Source organism: Temnothorax longispinosus, chromosome 1, assembly GCF_030848805.1.
Source record: "Temnothorax longispinosus isolate EJ_2023e chromosome 1, Tlon_JGU_v1, whole genome shotgun sequence".
NCBI classification, from domain to species: domain Eukaryota; kingdom Metazoa; phylum Arthropoda; class Insecta; order Hymenoptera; family Formicidae; genus Temnothorax; species Temnothorax longispinosus.
The window spans coordinates 17,134,858-17,153,894 of record NC_092358.1 but is presented as its reverse complement, the minus strand read 5'-3'; the positions used below and the strand labels follow the sequence as shown (position 1 = coordinate 17,153,894).

The following is a 19,037-nucleotide window of genomic DNA, read 5'->3' as shown; positions in this document are numbered from 1 at the left end:
TTACCATAGGGTCAATTTTACGAGTTTCACGAATACGTTAAACGTTAGAGCACAAGTACAGAGCGAATAATAAATAAATATACCGCAACTTAAAATAAGGTTGTCAACATGTCACAAGACAGAATTCTTCATTGGAGAGAGTGAGAGGAGAGAGTTCTTATTTCTGCCGCGACGGTACGGCGCCACCGTCAACGCAGAGTTCTCGGCTCAGGGACCAGGAGCCTTAAAATATGACGAACGATATAAGAACGATATACATATAAATGACGAAACTGCATAATTTGTTTCAGTCATGGAGTCATGGGCGGCAGTGTGGTCTAGTGGTAGAGCGCCAGACTCGTAATCTGAGGAACCAAGTTCGAGTCTACTAGAGCCATAAAGCATGGAAATGTTTTTTCCGATAGCTGCGCCCCTCCGTGCAAGATAGGCTCTTTTGCGGAGAAAACTGGGCTCCGTCTTTCGGAAAGAGACGTTAAGCTGTTGGTCCAAAGGGTTAAAGTGAGAGGAGAAGGATAGTATTGGTAGTAGATTGCGAACCCTGCGGGGATATGCAATAAATTACGAATTTTATATAGAATATATAGAAGTAGAAGAAGAATATATATATATATATATATATATATACGAAATGACTCGGAAAGACATCCCCAATAACATATTTAAAAATAAAGCAAATCGGAGAGAAGGCCCCTTTTATGCATAATTACCCAAATTATAAGTGGTAATTGTGAATCATGGTTGTGAATTGGATGTATTACAATAATTACAACAAAACATATTTATAATTTTTTGTGTAATAAATATACATCCGACCTTTTTGTTACACTCTATAAATATATATATGTATAAATTATATACCACATTGTTTTTTTTATTAATTTACATTTATTTAACGTTTAACCATCACGTTCCGTGAAAATTAAATTTCATAAACTTCATAAAATAACGTCTTTATAATGTATGTATACTGACATCAGCAATCTGTGTCATATCATTAGTCCGTCACTTTTTGGTTATAAATACGACATACAAACACGTCTTTTTGGTCACATAATAATCAGAATATGACGTCAAAATGACAAACGTTTGCTAGCTGGGATTATTATACTTAATTGTAGCAAAAATTAAAACAACCCAGGTAGCATACCTACGTCAAAATGAAATAAAAAACTTGTGATTACTAGTCCGATGACGTCAAAATGACCAAATAATACTTAATTTAAAACGTCTTTTTGTGATGTCTTAATGACGTTGTACAAAAACGTCATAATATCGTAATTTTTAAGTCATTTTTATAAATAAATTTTTTGTAATAAATTGCAAATATAAGAATGTCAACAGTTGTTATAGAACATTACAAACAAATTTGTATTACAAAATTAACTTCATAAATATCTATATACAATATATATAAATTGTATTATTATATTAATATTTACTGTATTATTATATTAATATTTTCTTCTTGCCCGTTCCTTCCAATAATATTTACTGGTTATATATAAGTGTCGGAGATGGCATCCGCCACCTCCACCGGGAGGACAGTGTCGTCGAGCTTGCAAACACGCATTTCTGCGCGCTTCACGGGCCGGGCGACTCTAATCCTCCTGCCTTCCAACGCCGTGACCAGGAGGCCAGGAGGGCAGCCTTCCGGTCACGTCTCTTACCAGGGATCTCAATGATGAGACCCCCCCAGTGAGGGATTTTCGCACCCGAGATTCCCCGATTCCCAAGGCCTCGAGAAAAATCTTCTCCCGGGCTTCGGCGAAAACCCCCGATAAATGAGTCCCTTTGGAACGGTCAGCATAACCGCCGCCATTCCAGGAGGACGGGGACCGCGCTTCCTCTTTTTTCTTCTTTTCTGCTTGCTTGAGTTTCCCCGTTGACGTGTTTCTTTGGTCGCTCTTGTTGTCTCCGCCTTTAAAGTCGCTCTTACCGACCACGGCGGAGACTGGCGACCCGCTGTGCTGCTGCTGCCGCTGTTGTTGTTGCAACTGCTGGGCGACGGACGCGGGAGCCGCCCGCCGACTTTTCCGACCACCTTCGGCCACCTCGCCTCTGACACCGCAAAGGGGGCGGCCTCCAATGGCCGGTGCTCCCTGGTCGGAGGACCCGCAGGGCACCCAGGAGGTGCCGCAGCAATCACCCCCAGGGCAGGGCCCCCCGCATCAGCCGGAGCGGACATCTGGGGAGGCGAGGACTCAGGGGTCCTACTCGCCTCCCTCCTCCTTCTCTTTAACTCCCGAATATAAAAATCGGCCGCAGCCGCTGGCCGAGACACCGGAGGAGAATGTCCTCTTTCTCTTGGGTCTTCTCGGAGACCTCTTCATCCCTCGTGGAAAAGTCCAGGGAGACTTTTTTATCTTTTCCTCTAAAGCGGAGAACCGACGGTCCAACAGCTCTTTCACCTCGGGCAAAGTAAGACCAGGGAGAGAAGGGGGTCCCCCATTCTTCGGAGCAGGAGGGATAATCCTCCGTGTCCTCCTTGCGGTCCCCGACGATCTCACCGGGGAGTCTTCCATCCCATGATGGTGGAGAACCGAGCCTGACGCACTCTCGGCCCGCACATTTTCGGCCCGCGTTTCCTGCAACTGTTTGTGGAAGAGGGACCTTTCCTGCTCGAGGTCCCTCATCCGTTTATCATAACTGGTGGCTTCCGATGGCCCAATTCCGACAAAGCTGCGGTCAGGCCGAGTGGCCATCCTCATCCTATGTACTATGGGTCCCTGGATGTGCCCGGACAAAGCTGTAGCCTCACCCAGGTCATCCAGGTGTATTTGTGACTTTATGCGACGTATTGAGCACTTATTTTATTTGTTTTCCAATTCCTAACGTAGGGGGGGGGGGATCGGTTCCCTCTCATAGAGAGCTAGACACGATGCTCTCCCTCGGGAGGTTGCCATCCTTGCTTTCAAGAGATGGTGATCAAATAAAAACCGACAATTTTTGATCGGATTGGTCGGATTTGAACTCTGATCTTCTGGCTCACTAGGCCAGCGCACATCTCTCTGCGCTACGATCGCCACACATACGCTATTGGCGACCTTAAAATTGTTGACCGATTTTGAAAAATTAAGATAATATTTTACTATATTATGTACATAAAATACTTGACAGACAAAATTATTGTACCTGGTTGTAGCAAAAATTAAAACAAACAAGCACACGTCAAAATGACGTCAAAATTTGGTTATAAATTACCAATGTAGGTGACCAAAAATGACGTAAAAAGTGTGCAAATTAGAAACTTGCACATTGGTTCCTCATCATTACAGATCGCTACCATTGCTTCTATTTTATTTTGCTCACAAAGCTCCTCTTATGAGGAAGCTTGTATTTTATTTGATGCATAATTATTAGTATTTATTATAGTTTAGCTTCCTCATAGAGGAAGCTTTATGAGCGAAATAAAGTAGAAGCAATGGTAGCGATCTGTAATGATGAGAAAGCAATGTGCAAGTTTCTAATTTGCACACTTTTTTAAATTTTAAATTTAACTTTTTTATGAATTAAAAAAAGGTCGGTTTATTAGTAGCACAAGTAGCGTTTTACAATTGACGCAATGTCAAATCGATGTTGACTTTGGGAGTTCAGGCTACATGGTCCATATATGGACTTCGCATATGGACCTTTAATTGCGTATAAAGCTGGATCTAATCAACCAAATGTTAAAGAATTATATATGAAATAGGGGTAGAAAAGACTGAAGAATATAATACAATTAGAAATAGCCCGATATCTTAAAATTTGTGGAAGTTAGAGCTGCCACAAACATTTTTTTTAAATTCAAAATTTTATAAAAAATGAACCTCTTTATCGATTATTGCCAAATTTAAGGGGGTAGCCTGGTCAAGCGCCCAAAAAAAAGTAATTTTTTAAAACTTGTATTCAGAATCTACAATTGTAATCAATTTAAAACTTTTTTTGCACACTAGTATAACTCTTAGACAATACAGAAAAATTTTATTCATGACAAAAAAATTATTTAAACAAAAGATATAGCAGATTTTGTTGAGCGCTTTTAATTCGAAGCACCAAATCTGCGTACAGTCTCTGGGTCGCAAAAATGATCCAATCTGAAAATTTCAAATGATTTTGTAATCTATATACTCACATTTTCTATATGAATAGGCGCAAAATTTAAAAAAATTAAAAATTTTAAGTTTTACAGCAATTTAAAAAAAACCGATTTTTCGCATAAAAAAGACGGTAAAAATGGCCAATAAAATTTTTTTAAGCAATTTTTATAAAATAATTTTGTATTCATATAGAAGATAATTATGTATTTTCAAAGTATGTTAAGTTTCAAGTCATATAAAAAACAAAGTTGAATAAAGAATTTTTTTAGGAACTTACGGCTTTAGGTCAGTCAATCGGCAATTCCTGGACCATATAGTACGCTCTCAAACTTCCTCAAACAATTCTAATTGCTGTACATCTTGTAAAGCGTACCTGAGCGGCAACTGCGTGCTCACATATCTGCTCGGAAAAAGGCTCGGTCGGTGGACTAACCGTTCGAATTTCGAAAAACCAAATATAGCCCCGTATTCTACAGATGTTAGGGAGTATTTTAAGCAAAAAATAAAAAAATGACTTTTCTGACCAGGCTACCCCCTTAATACCAACTTTTCTTACATGATACTCTATCGATTCAAAAAAAATTCATCCTGATATCTCAAAATTTGCGACACACACACACACACACACACACACACAGTATTTTTAACGCAATTTTTCGACGTTTTAGAACACTCTGAATATATTGGCATCAAAAACTCAAAAAAACAATTTTTTCTCTAGTTTTTTCTACCCCTATTTCATACATATATAATTCTTTTAAATTTTGTTGAATAAACCTAACTTTATACGCAATCAAAGGTTTATATACAAAATTTACGAAAACAAAGCTTTTTCTATGAGGAAGCAAAATAACGAAAAAATGGCAGACTAATGTCACAGATTGATGACAACATTTCAAGACGTAAAAAAGACGTGATTTTATAACCTTTTTGGCCTTTTAGTAACGTCTTAATGACATTTCAATAACATAGAGAATTGTGAAAATCAAAATTATATACAAAATTATAATTAATTAAAAAATGGGATTTATATAAAATATATCCCTAGACGTTATTAATACGTCATTTAACATCACTCTGCTACCTGGCATATGTACTACATATTTATTTATCTATTTACTCGTTTCATGTTTTGTGTTTATTTAATTATTATCATGCAATCTTTAAAAATAAAAGTACCATTAACTAAAATAAGGTTACATCAATCCAAAAGTGTGTCACACTTTCCACTCTTAAAAAAGGCGTGTTAAGTCGATAGTCGAATTTATTGTTACCTTTTTACCGCGATGCTGATTGGTTATCTCGATTGATTGCCGCGCCGTAGCTTGCTTCATCCCGTGAGGAACTGTCATCGCGGAGTGTGTTTTGACAGTTTGAACGTTAGCGTATTGTCGTGTGAGTATAATAGTGTAACGTAGTAAAAATCAAATAGTAGTTAAAATAAGTTATAATAAAAAGTATAAAATTTAAAAAGCTAAATAACGCGCGCAGCGCGCGTCTGTGAACGGTTGTCATCGAAAAATTTCAGATAAGTTTTAGATAAATTCTATATAATGTTTTTATTATAATTTTTAGTATTTTATTATTTTACATAAGATACTTTGTGTTATCTTCTTATTTCAGTTATATTAACGGTTTTCATAAATGTTGCTATAACAATATGTTTTGTGTATGTACAAATGTTTTGTGCACACAACAGTAGTAAAATTACTACTACATAAGGTTATATAAAGATACGTATAAAGAGAGAGAAATATATGCATGGCCGGCAATCTTGAAACCCGATGACGTTTGAGAATATTGAAAAGAGACAGCATATATACGCACGTGTGCGCTCAGTGCAGACAGTGTGTGCAAATTGAAAAGTGTCAAAAAAGAGAAAAAAGAGATGGAGACAGGGAGAAAAAGTGAGAGGTAAGCCTTAAACTAATAATTAAACTTATATTGTGCGTAACTCATTTACGATGAAGATAATAACGTGTTTGTTCATAATTTTTTTATTCTTTGTGATTAGATATTATTATACAAAGTTAAAAATGATGAACAAAAGGAAAAGAAGAAGACAGAGAAAGAAAGAGAGAAAAAGAGAGAGAGAAAGAGAGGCAGGTAAGCCTTAAAATAAAAATAAAAATAATAATAAAAATAAGAAGTTAAACTTATATTGTGCGTAACTCGTCTACGATAGAGATGATGATATCGTGTTCATTCGTAATTTTTTTATTCTTCACGATTAGATATCGCAAAGTTGAAAATGATGAACAAGAGGAAAAGAAGCAAACAGAAAGAAAGAGAAAAAAGAAAAAGAGGCAGGTAAGCCTTAAAATAATAAATAATTGAACTTATATTATACGTAACACGTCTACGATGAAGATGATGATAGAGCGTTCGTTCGTAATTTTTTCATTCTTTGTGATTAGATATTACAAAGTTAAAAATGATGAACAAGAGAAAAAAAAGGAGACAAAGAAAAAAAGAGAGAAAGATGGAAGAAAAGAGAAGGAAGTAAGTTTTAAAAAAATAATTAAACTTATATTGTGCGTAAGTCGTCGACGATAAAGATGTGATTGTGTTAGTAATTGTGTGTGTTAGTAATTTTTTTGTTCTCTGTAATTAGATATGACAAAGTTGAGGTTGACAAATAAGAAAAAAAGAAGAAAAGTCGAGAGAGACAGAGAGAAAAGAAAATAAGGAGAAGAAGAAGAAAGAGATATTTGATTTGATATATATTTAATATGCCCAAGCATAGGCTGAAGGGCAAAGATACAAAATGGCAAAATAACGACATAAAAATATCTGTAAGAACTAGCATACATAAACAATAATTTTAAGAGAGAGAGAGAGAGAGAGAGAGAGAGAGAGAGAGAGAGAGAGAGAGAGAGAGAGAAGCAAGCCTTAAAATAATATTAGACTTATATTATGCATAATTCATCTACGATGAAGATGATGATAGTGTGATATTACAAAGTTAGATTATAGTTAGATATAGTAAATAAGTTAGATATAGTAAAAATGATGAACAAGAGGAGAATAAGTAGACGGAGAAAGAGAAAGATAAGGAGAGAAAAAGAAAAAGAAGGAAACAGAGAAAGAGAAAGAGAGAAGGAGGTAAGCCTTCAAATAATAATTAAACTTATATTATGCGTAACTCGTCGACGATTAATATTGTGATAGCGTGTTTCTTCATAATTTTTTTTCTCCGTGATTAGATGTGTTCAACAAAGTTAAAGATGACGAACAAGAGAGGGAAAAAGTAGAAGACAGACAGAGAGAGGGGAAGAGGGGGGAGAGAGAGAGAGAGAGAGAGAGAGATAGAGAGAGAGAAAGAGAGAAGTTGAGAATTTACCTTTATAATCAATGAGATAATAGGCATATTAAAAATTTCGTATATAATGAGTTATATGTATAGTTTCTCTCTTTCATTTTTTGAAGCTTTCAATTAATTATTAAATTTATTTTTCGAGACTTTAAATTAATTATTAAAAATGTATTTATATCTTTGCGAGACATAAAATCAATTTAAATAAAAAGATTTGTTTGTATAAAGTCATTTAAAAGTCATGTTGTTATACAACGTTACATTTTTCATGCATTGTATTCAAGCATTTAAACATTTAAATATTTTAGCATTTACTGCTACGTCAACAAATATTTCTCTTTTCCTTTTGAATGTATTCAAGATTATTTTCCAGATAAGTTTTATAAAACGTTTTTACTTTTTTTATAATTTTTATTATTCTTAATTTTTTAAAAATAATACTTTGTGTTATATTTTATTTTCAGTGAGAAGTATTTGTTTCCCACCTGTTAACATTGCTTATAACATGTTTTGTGTACAACATATACAAATGTTTTACGATACTGTATAAGGTTATATCTTATACATAGATGAATCTACGACATAATATGAGATTTAAAGTATTTGGATTAAAAAAAGAAAAGAGTGAAATAACGAAAGAAGGAAGGAAAAAAGAGAGTTTAAAAGAAAGAAGGAAAGAGGAAGAGAATAGGAGAGTGAATAAACGTGGGCAAAAGATGAAAGAATTGACTGATCCGCTTACTGCTTAAATTATACTGTTTACGTTCTGTATTTTTCTGTGTGAGCCTTACTTGTGCCAAATTTTTATTGAAAATTATTTTATAAAGTAAATAAGTTTGTTATATTGTATTTATAGACAAATTAGTATATGGTTCTTTACGATATGTATATATATGTATTGCTAATTACTTTAATGTACTACATCATGGATATTATATTATTCATATGCATTACAGTATTGATTGTCTTCGAAAAGAACAAGATATAATAGATGATTAAGTGTAAAAGGTAAAACTTGCAGTAGTGGTAGAAATTAATAAAAGAGGTAATTTTTAATATCTTAAACTATAAATATATTAAAGTTAGATGCATAGGTAATTAAATTTATGAACTTTACAATAGTTTTATAAAATGTATATGGTAATACTTATAATTGATTATAATTTTATGTACAATTGTAAATATTAAAAAAGGAGAATTAAAAATAGATACTACTAATTTTAAATTTTTGCAAAGTCAATATGCTATCCTTTTTCGATAATATTATAAATTACATATTAGCACGTTGAAGTTAAAGGATATATAAAAACTAATTAGTATATTAGATTATATTAATTATAGTATAATATTATTCTCTCTCTCATATTTCACAGTACATATTTTATAGAAGAGAAAAAAGACAAGAAAAATGAATAAGAATGTTTTAAAAAGTAACAGAGCAAAAATTGAGATTTCATATTTCACGAGACAAATACCCCAGGCATTTCAAACTCCCGCGCAGGGTAAATACATTCTTAGAGAACGTATCTTGTACTATTGTCACGGAGATTCTCAAGTATCACAAGTTGTGTGCACGGTGGATGCCTAGGATGCTAGGTGCCTAGGATTTCAGATCTTAAATCATCTCTCATATAGCCCTGACCTTGCTCCCTCTGATTATCATGTGTTTGGATTGAAAAGAGTCGAAAAAGGCAGAGAGAAAAAAAGAGAAGACAGAGAGAAAAAGTGAGAGATAAAAAGAGAGAGGTAAGCTTTAAAATAATAATTAAACTTATATTATGCATAACTCGTTTACGATGAAGATGATGATAACGTATTTGTTTGTAATTTGTTACTCTTTCTGATTAGATATTACAAAGTTAAAGACGATGAACAAGAGGAAAAGAAGGAGACAGAGAAAGAGAGAGATAAAGAGAAAAAAAGAGAAAGAGGGGGAGAGAGAAAGAGAGCGAGGGAGAAGGAAGAGACGAGTAGCCTTAAAATAATAATTAAACTTATATTGTGCATAACTCGTTTACGATGAAGATGATGATTGCGTGTTTGTTCGTAATTTTTTACTCTTTTTGATTAGATATTACAAAGTTAAAGATGATGAACAAGAGGAAAAGAAGGAGACAGAGAAAGAGAGAGATAAAGAGAGAAAAAGAGAAAGAGAGAGAGGGAGAAGAAAAAGACGAGTAAGCCTTAAAATAATAATTAAACATATATTGTGCGTAACTCGTTGACGATGACACAGGTAATAGCGTGTGGGTTCGTAATTTTTTTTTTGTTCTCCGTGATTAGATATGACAAAGATAAAGATACAAACGAAAGGAAAAAAAGAAGAGTAGAGAGAGACAAAGAAAAAGAAAAAAAAGAAAACAGAGAGAAAGAAAGAGAGAGAGAGAGAGAGAGAGAGAAAGGGAGGTAGAAAGAGGGGAAGAGAGCCCAGATAGCACAGCTGATCTTTATGAATTCAAAAAGATCTGAATCTAATCTTTATGAATTCATAAAGATCAACTGTGCTATCTGGGAGGGGAAGAGAAAAGAGGTGAGAGAGAGAAAATGAGAGGGAGGTAAGCCTTAAAATAATAATTAAACTTATATTGTGCGTAATTCGTCGACGATGAAGATGGTGATAGCGTGTGTGTTCGTAATTTCTTCGTTCTCCAAGATTGGATATGACAAAGTTAAAGATAACAACTAAAAGAAAAAGAAGAAAAGTCGAGGCAGAGAGAAAGAAAAAAAAAGAAACAGAGAACGTGAGAGAGAGAAAGAGAGAGAGAGAGAGAGAGAGAGAGAGAGGCGGGACCGAAGAGTTAAGAATTCACTTTCGTAATCAAAGAGATAAGAAGCATGTTAAAAATTTTGTATATAAAAATTGTACGTATTTTTTTTGAGGTTTTTAATTAAGGCTATAATGAAAAGTAAGACCATTATACGAGCATTAATAGATGTTACGGAAAATTCATATCTTAATTTTTATATATATGTTTTTAATTAATTATTCAAAGTGTATTTATATCGTTGCAAAAAACATGAAGATAATTAAAATAAAGATTTTTCTGTACAAAGTCATTTGGAAGTCATGTTGTTATGTATATACCGCTAAATTTTTTTTAATGTGTTATTATTAAAGAACAATAGCGTTGCAAATGTTGTTTTGTGTAATGATATAGAAAAAAAGCTAAATGGCGCGCGCGTATCGCGCGCTTGTAATGTTCTAGTATTATATAAAAGCAGATTTCACGATACAACTAATACAAGTTGTGCAGTTCCGTCATTTATATATCGTGTTATATATCATCGTTCGTCATATTTTAAATACGAGAAACGGATCCTATTGGATGCCATCTATCGGATAACCCGACATCCGACACTTAATCTGACAGCACTGGCCTAGGTTACACCGATCTCTTAATACGCGTATCAAATAGTATATTTGAGCTGATCGGCTCATAATGAAACTAATTTACTACATCGACATACTACATTGATGTAATAACTTCGTCGTAAAAGAGTATTTGCACGGCATTTAACGTCAATAGTTACATTGATGTTATAACTTTGGCGTAAATCTGGCCGCGTTACGTGTAAACGTAGTCATAGCGTAGTCATAGTCGGATCTTATATTTAAGACCGTCTTAAGTACGATTTTAAGATGTTATGAACCTATTACAGAGCTGTATTATATATAGCATCTTAAGACATTACTTAAGATGGTCTTGAAATAAGAACCGTCTATGAATACCGGCCTATTTGTTACACCTTTCGCACGTCACCGCGACGTAACGTACAACTAAAATAATCATTTGTTGTGTCATTTATGTATATAAAAAACCTCCAAAGAGATGCATACACAAATATTTTTAAAAATTGGATTACTATTGCAACAGCATATCTTGAGACAAAATTAAGTCAATAAGTCCTGCAATACTTTTCCCTCCATCAATGAACAGTTACCGAGATATTATAAGCTAAATATTGAAAAAGTTACCACGTTTTCTTTGAATATCTCAAAAAGTATTAGGCAAATAGAAAAATGTTTCAGATAAAAGTTGTTCAAATTAATTAATAGAAAAAGATGGTATAATAAAAAATAGAGTTTCCATTAAAGAAAATCAAGTTGAATTTTATTGGGTCCAAAGTGGGCGCCGGACCTAAAATTTAGTCAGCTCATCTGATGGCTTTCTTCAAACCCTGCAACTTTTATTACATACATTTTTTTCGAAAATGCATTGTTTTCGAGATATTTTGGTGTCTAACAAGGGGACCTTCAGGCTAACGGATTTTTGTTTTTTTTATACTTACTGTACTTGTGGTTCATCACCCGGACATCAATTTCCCAAAGCATTAAGGCGCGCTTTAAAATTTATCAAATCCATGCTAATTAACAGATATTTAATCATCGTTTTCAATGAAAAACTTACATCTTCTTATTTTAAATTGCCACTCGCTTGAATAATCGTACTTTGTATTTAAGTAATTTTGAAATTCGAATACTTATAATAAATTAAAATTTTGGTACAAAAATGAAAAACGTCAGGTAGGAAATAAAATACTTTTATATTTTTTAAAATTACAAGAAAATACAGCGCAAAAATGATATTAATAAAAATATTGTTTAATTTTTAAAAGTTAATTATATGATATGAAATATATAGTATAAAATATATTGTATACAGTCGTTTTACACGTCAATATTGCACGAACCAGGATAATATTCATATCGTAAAAGCAAAGGAAACAGTAAGTTTCACGGCATCTAGTACACCGTACGAACGCAGATATTTTACAGGCGCAAAGTTTTTTTAAAATATCTATTGGAAAACATACTTCATTGACGTTCATAAAAATGTCTTTGTCATCACAAAGTTTGAAGCGAACCACGCGTATCGAATCATGTTCTTAAAGATTGGAGAGAACAGCTGGTGATGTACAATAAATTTAATTTTAATGCAATCTTTATGATTTGATACACGTGGTTCGCTTCAAACTTTTGTGATGACAGAGAAATATCTGTTAATTAGCATGGATTTGATAAATTTTACATTAAAATTAAAATTATGTGTACATAGCGCGCTCGGAATTCTTCAAAGTCGATTTTCTCGAGCTTTTCTGAAAAGCGCGCCTTAATGCTTTGGGAAATTTAGCTTGAAGGTCCCTCGTAAGTTAAAATGGGACACCCTGTGTTGTCCCATTCTCATTTTCTTTGCGTAATACTATAATTACTATAATTATTAAATTATATTTTCAGACAGCAGTAGATATATTACCTAGTACAGAAAGAAGAATTAAGGACCGCAGGTTCTTTATTTTTTCAACCAATACCAATATTTGTTACACAGTTAATAGCATTAGAAGCCACGTATGTTGCCGTTAATAATGTACTATAAGTACATTAATAAATAAAGTTGATTCATCGCTTGAAGCAATAGATTTATGCTTCTATATTTACATGGTATCCCTGCTGAAAAAACTCGATGAAATCCAATTAATATTATATTAATTTCAATAAGATTCTAAAGGCTTTGTGACATTCCGTTGGCCTAGTCAGAATAATTAAAAAAGAAACTATTAGATATAAACAGATTCAATCAAACAGTCAGAATAAACTGGTATTAATAAGTTATAAGAAGAAATTTCTGACCAGATTTTAATAATTTGTATCATTTTGAATAGCACTTGTTTTTTGACACATTTCGAAAAATAAGGTAAACATGGCGGGGGACCCACTTCCGATGACCTTGAATTTGACAAATATTGTCAAAGACACCCTCCCGAGTAACATGCAAGTGATTTTAGTTGGGGGTTGCTTTTTATTAAAAAGTTATTAACAAATAAAATTTGAAAAATATAGCAGCTATTTTGAGTATTGGAAGGCATAAATGACTAATATATATGTCGAAATAGTTCACGCATACACTTTTTACGTGAGACGAGTTGTCACATAGGTTCGTGGCGCGCTTTACAAGCTCGTTTATTGTATATCGCCACAAATATTCACACAGATGATCGAATAATGTCCATTTCTATCAACGCAGGTTAATTTTGATCTTGGTTTAACTTACCTGTCATCTTTTCCTGGTTTTAAAAGTTAAAAAAAGATACAAAGTAAGTTAAACTGAGATTAGAAGTTAATCTACATTGGTAGAAATGGGCATACCTTATCTTGTTTAATAACACCTTTATTTAAACGAGCTTGTAAAGCGCGCCACGAAGCCATGTGGCCCCTCGTTTCGCGTGGTAAGTAGTCCCTGTCTGTTTCCGGTTACACTTTAAAACCGATCACGCCTTCGGCGTATAGATTAGTGACGCGTTTTAAGAGTATTTAAGTGTTTAAAGCGCGTCAACTAACTTATGTAGGTTAGTGACGCGCTTTAAAAGTATTTAAGTGTTTAAAGTTAAAATTAAATTTAAACACTTAATTTTGAATTGTTTGTCAGTTAGATTTGCTTGAAAAGGACCCGATCCAGGGGTCGAAACGTCGCAGCGTTTTGTATACATTGCCAATTGGTCGATAATAATACCTAAATGTTTCTTGTTTAAATACTTTTAAAGCACGTCAATAATCTATACGCCGAAGGCGTGATCGGTTTCAAAGTGTATGCGTAAACTATTTCGACATATATATTAGTCATTTATGCCTTTTAATACTCAAAATAGCTGCTATATTTTTCAAATTTTATTTGTTAATAACTTTTTAATATAAAGCAACTCCGGACTAAAATCACTTGCATGTTACTCGGGAGGGTGTCCTTGACAATATATGTTAAATTCAAAATCATCGGAAGTGGGCCCCCTTAACGCCATGTTTACTAAAAATCTATCTATATATATATAAAGGAAGATGTCCCTCTGACACGCTTGGCTCTAGAACACCGTGACCGCCGGGGCACGAAGCCCTCGGGGCACGCGCTCCGCCTAACCGAGTAAGTAAGGAAACGATGAAAGTATAGTGGTATTTCACCGGCGATGTTGCCATCTCCCACTTATGCTACACCTCTCATGTCTCCTTACAGTGCCAGACTAGAGTCAAGCTCAACAGGGTCTTCTTTCCCTGCTAATTTTTCCAAGCCCGTTCCCTTGGCAGTGGTTTCGCTAGATAGTAGATAGTCCTGACTGACTGACTCACTCATCAACGCCCAGCCCAAACCCCTGAACCGAATTTTTACCAAAAATATATGAAATAGGGGTAGAATTTTCCGGGGAGTGCCACTCTATGTGTATAGTTTTTTGTTACAATTTTCTGGAAACCGGTTTTTCTAATTCTTCTAATTTTTCGGGAAATAATTGACTGAATCTCAAAGAATTATAGATCAAACAGGGGTAGAATTTTCCGGGGAGTGCTATAAAGTGTATAATTTTTCGTTGCCGATCTTTTTGGAAGCTTTAATTTTTTCAATTTTTCGGGAAATAATTGATTGAATTTCAAAGAATTATATATAAAGTAGGGGTAGAATTTCTCGGGGAGTGCTATAAAGTGTACTATTTTTGGTTACCAATTTTTTTGGAAACCGGTTTTTTTAATAGTAGGGATACTATAGGGGATTTGGACCCGCGGGGCACTTGACGGCGGGTCGGGGGCAGGAAGCGAAACGCGTGGGGGCCGCCATAGGGGTGGGCAAGGGGAAGGCGTCGGCAGACGGGGGCCGCCCCTCCGCTGCTTTTCTAATCCGGGATAGAGGGGGGCTGCGAGGGGCGCTACCTTTCTCGCGCGGCGCGGCGCGAGGGGGGCCACTCCGAATTTTCCCTCACGCGACCGAGGCGCCTCTCCGCGGATGGATCCCCCGTCGCGACGGCGGTGCGTCGGTAATCGATCGACGGCCCACGACAATCGATCGTCGTCGTCGTCGTCGGAGATCTTTCGCGCCTCGACTCGCAATGCGGACGCTTACGCGTCATCTATATTTCCAACCGCGCACGCATCGTGTTTATTTCTATTTTAATAACTACTGAAATCTACATTGCAATAATCGTACGGACAGAATAGTTATTTGTGTAACAAGTGAGGTAAGATGAAAATCCCCGGGTGTGGAGTTTACGTACGAGCCGAAGGCGAGTGCGGTAACCGCACCCGGGAATTTTCATCTTTACACACGGCTTACACTCCCTATTTTATGTTGCAAGTGCCTGGAAAGTGGTCTATCACGCACGCGTAGCGTGCGTAATGGGGCACTTTCCATGCACGTGTTGCATAAACACTTTCAACGTACGCGACATTTCGTCGACGTCATCGGAGATCGTCTCCGTTTGCGTGATCGCGGTTATCTCTCAAAGCTATTTCCAGAGTTATCTGCTGCCCTATTGACCCCGTACATCCGCCGTCAAATCGTTATCGGGCGTTATATAAGCGCGAGAAGAACGCGAATTCTGTCCTATTGACATTCGCCGAGCGATAAGGGCGAGACAACGCGAATCCTCGCGCAATTATATCGTCAGTTTGAAGTTTGTGAAGGTGCGAGAACTTTGATGCTCGTAGTTCGCGCGGTACATCTGTATGGAGAGAAATAGTGCCATGGAGAGTCAAATGAAAGATAAGGAAGCTCTAATGTCGTTGTTGGATGAGCCGTTTGAGGATCAGGTCGTAGAAGTCGAACGCACCTCGACGGATATCGAGTCGGTCAGTTTCGCTTTGCTCGATCTGCTGCGCAAAATTTGGAATCCTGAATGTTTGGCGTCGCAGAATTTGAGACTGTTGCTCGCAAGCGTCTCGAAGTACCTGACGACTATGAATCAGAAGCGAACCGATTGCGACGTACGTCGTATGCGCGAGGGCAGCAACATAAAGAGCGTGCTGACAGAGCTCCATAAATTGTGGCTGAAGGAAAGTCCTAAGAGTCCTACCTGTTCCGTGAATAAAATGTATAATTTCATTCGTGATCGACTTTCGTCGAAGTTGTATTCATCATTAGTGAGTGATCTAATAACACAAGATACCTTTTTCGAATGGATCAATTATCACGACAGATACGTCGAAAGTTTACCCGTCGGTGCGGGAGGGAATATCCCCTCCGCGGTTTTGACGGATCATTCGTACAGCGTGGAGAAGCGAGACGAGGAGGAGGAGGGGGCAGGATGCAGCGGTGGCGGGCTCGACGCGTTGTTCGACCTGATGGAGTCTGGTCGCGATCTCGATCGTATTCCGCAGCATATATCGAAGATGAAAGATCGACGGATGCTTACCGTGAGGTCGTCCGGGGAGATCAGATCACAGTTGATCCGTCTGGACGTCTACGACATCAAGGATATCGCGAACAAGAAGAGACGTGATTGGTGGAAATACGCGAAATTGCGATCTCAGATCCTGACCACTTTGTCGCGTACGGATCGCAAGCGACTATTAGTGCGTCAGTTATTGGATCAAGCGGCGGACGATTTGAGGAAGATTCCCGGGGTTACGAAGGAGACGAGGAACGTCATACATGAAAGCGGCCGGAGCGGCGTTTAAATATATCGCGAATATGTACGTCTTAATAATGTTTTTGAAAAAAAGATTTATTATTATATTCTTTTATCAAGATACACGTTTATTCAAAAAAAAATTTTTTTTCATTACAAAGGTACGTTATACCGCGCGCCGTCAGGGGCTCCCCAGTGGAACCACCCACTACTCTACAACTACTACTACTACACTACATCATAGCGCCGTATTCAGTCGACGGTCTCATCCTCGTCACCAACACTTGTAGAAGCGTCCATCGAATCATTTGTAGGATTAGCTCCAGGAATTTTAATTTCTGCCATTTTAGCACAAATTATTTGTGCTTCCATTTCCATTTTATCAATTTCAATTAATGTTTTATCAATTACTCCTTTTTGTAGTTCACTGATGACATCTATACATCTGTGTCTGATAAACAAAACAAAACATTAATCGCGTCCGTCTGTTTGCGAGTGAAAAAAAAATGATTGTACTTACATTTTTTGGAATAAGTCATCTTTGTCGTCCATGTTGTATTGTAATTTAATACATTTCAGCGAAATTTTACGCATGTGTTTGACCACAGCGTACACTTTCGTGGCGCTTTCCGCCACTGATGTTGCAGTAGTAGCTAGATTTTTGACGTCTTTACTTAACATGTCGCAGGCTTCCACTAACAGTTTTAAGTCTTCCATTGCAAAACGACTTTAACGGTAGCTCACAAATTGGGACTTCTTATATACTTATTAAAGAGATATAATTTTTACGGTAAAAGTGTGAAAACGGATTTTATCTTCGAACGTAAGTTCTTGTTTTCCCTATTATCACATGAAATTTTAATATATAAAGATCGTAAGTTCCTGTTTTTCCTACATTATCACATGAAATTTTAATATATATATAGAGATTGTTCGTAAGCGGACCGAGAGCGCGAGCGAAGGCCCGAACGCGAGAGGCAATGAATAAAGATAGGAGTTAACGAACAACTGTTTATTTAATATTTACACTATTTACAAGATAAATGAGAGTCCAGAACGAATTAGCTAGCACGTAATTCGGAGGTATCGGTTCGCGCGCAAACAGCCACGAAAAAGCGAGCTAATACTCTAAATAACTGTAAGTACAATCGAAAGCAACGAGCAACTGGCCCCGTGGCCAAGAGCGCTCGTCCTTTTAAACTCTCGGAGGCTTCTCGCATGTTCGATACTTTTCGATGACTTGCGTTCCAGAGAGGAGTCCCCGACATGCTCGTCGTCGACAATTATAAACAGAGGAGACAAAGCGGACGCGGGCGAACAATTAACTCGGCGATGCCTCGTCTCCACTGTTTGTACATTCGGTCGTCACGTTGAAAGTCGCGGTGATGAAAACACTTTTGTCTCCCGGCGTTGCCAAAATACTTGTAGCTTATTTCGACTCTGATATAGATCGGATCTTTAACATACCGCCTGCCTCGTCAGAGCGGCTGACGAAATGAGTGCGACACTCAATGTCCATCAGCAAGAGCGCATTCCGTACTAGCGGGTCGTTGACCCGGTCTCGCGCGCGCTGGTATTTACCTCGCGGTCACAACATTCGGCGTGCGAGGATTTAACGTTCTCAGAACTTAAAGGGAACGTCTTTTACAAGTATTAAATTCCGAGAAGTCAATATGCCTGAGCAATGGATATGCTAGAGAATAAGTAGTGCTTCTTTAAGAAGCCGCGGTCGCAAGAGAACGCAATTTTATTTTATTTATAGCCGCGACTAAGATGGGTTGTCAATCGTCGGATTTTGTTATTGAGTACAACTTTATTTCTCGATGCAAAGAGCGCAAAAAAAATTCGCATAACTTCCTCATTATCTCAATCTCGTATAACAATCCTAATAATTCTGCATACTAAATTGCATAGAGAATATATCGTGGTTCAAATTCTTTCTTTATACGGAAAGTACAGAAACAAAAAATGGATTTCGCAATGTAATAAAAAAAAGTTTGCAGTGGAGGCCTTGGTTCGAATATGATCGTTCTAGCGAACAGATTTAGGCGATGCTGGGGGGCCTCGAGCCCCAGCATTCGTTCGTACGAGAGGTGCTACGTCACCCTTTAGCTTCCTCCGGTGGATCCCCGTCGCTCGCAGGCAGGAGGACGAGCTTGACGATCGGCTTCGTAAGCTCGCCTGTCGCGGTGCGGACGGTAACCACGCGCACCCGGCCGTCCTCTCCGGGATGGACCTTGACCACTCGAGCCAATGGCCAC

At 36.7% G+C, this 19,037-nt stretch overlaps 1 protein-coding gene across 1 annotated transcript; it reads left to right on the top strand.

The window, feature by feature from the left end:
* Positions 1–15,220: 15,220 nt before the first annotated feature.
* LOC139812441 (uncharacterized) lies at positions 15,221–17,078 on the top strand. Its single transcript, XM_071777266.1, has 2 exons — positions 15,221–16,840; positions 16,938–17,078. Exon 1 carries the CDS (start codon positions 15,875–15,877, stop codon positions 16,823–16,825), a length of 951 nt encoding a protein of 316 aa, XP_071633367.1. The 5' UTR covers positions 15,221–15,874; the 3' UTR covers positions 16,826–16,840; positions 16,938–17,078.
* Positions 17,079–19,037: the final 1,959 nt, after the last annotated feature.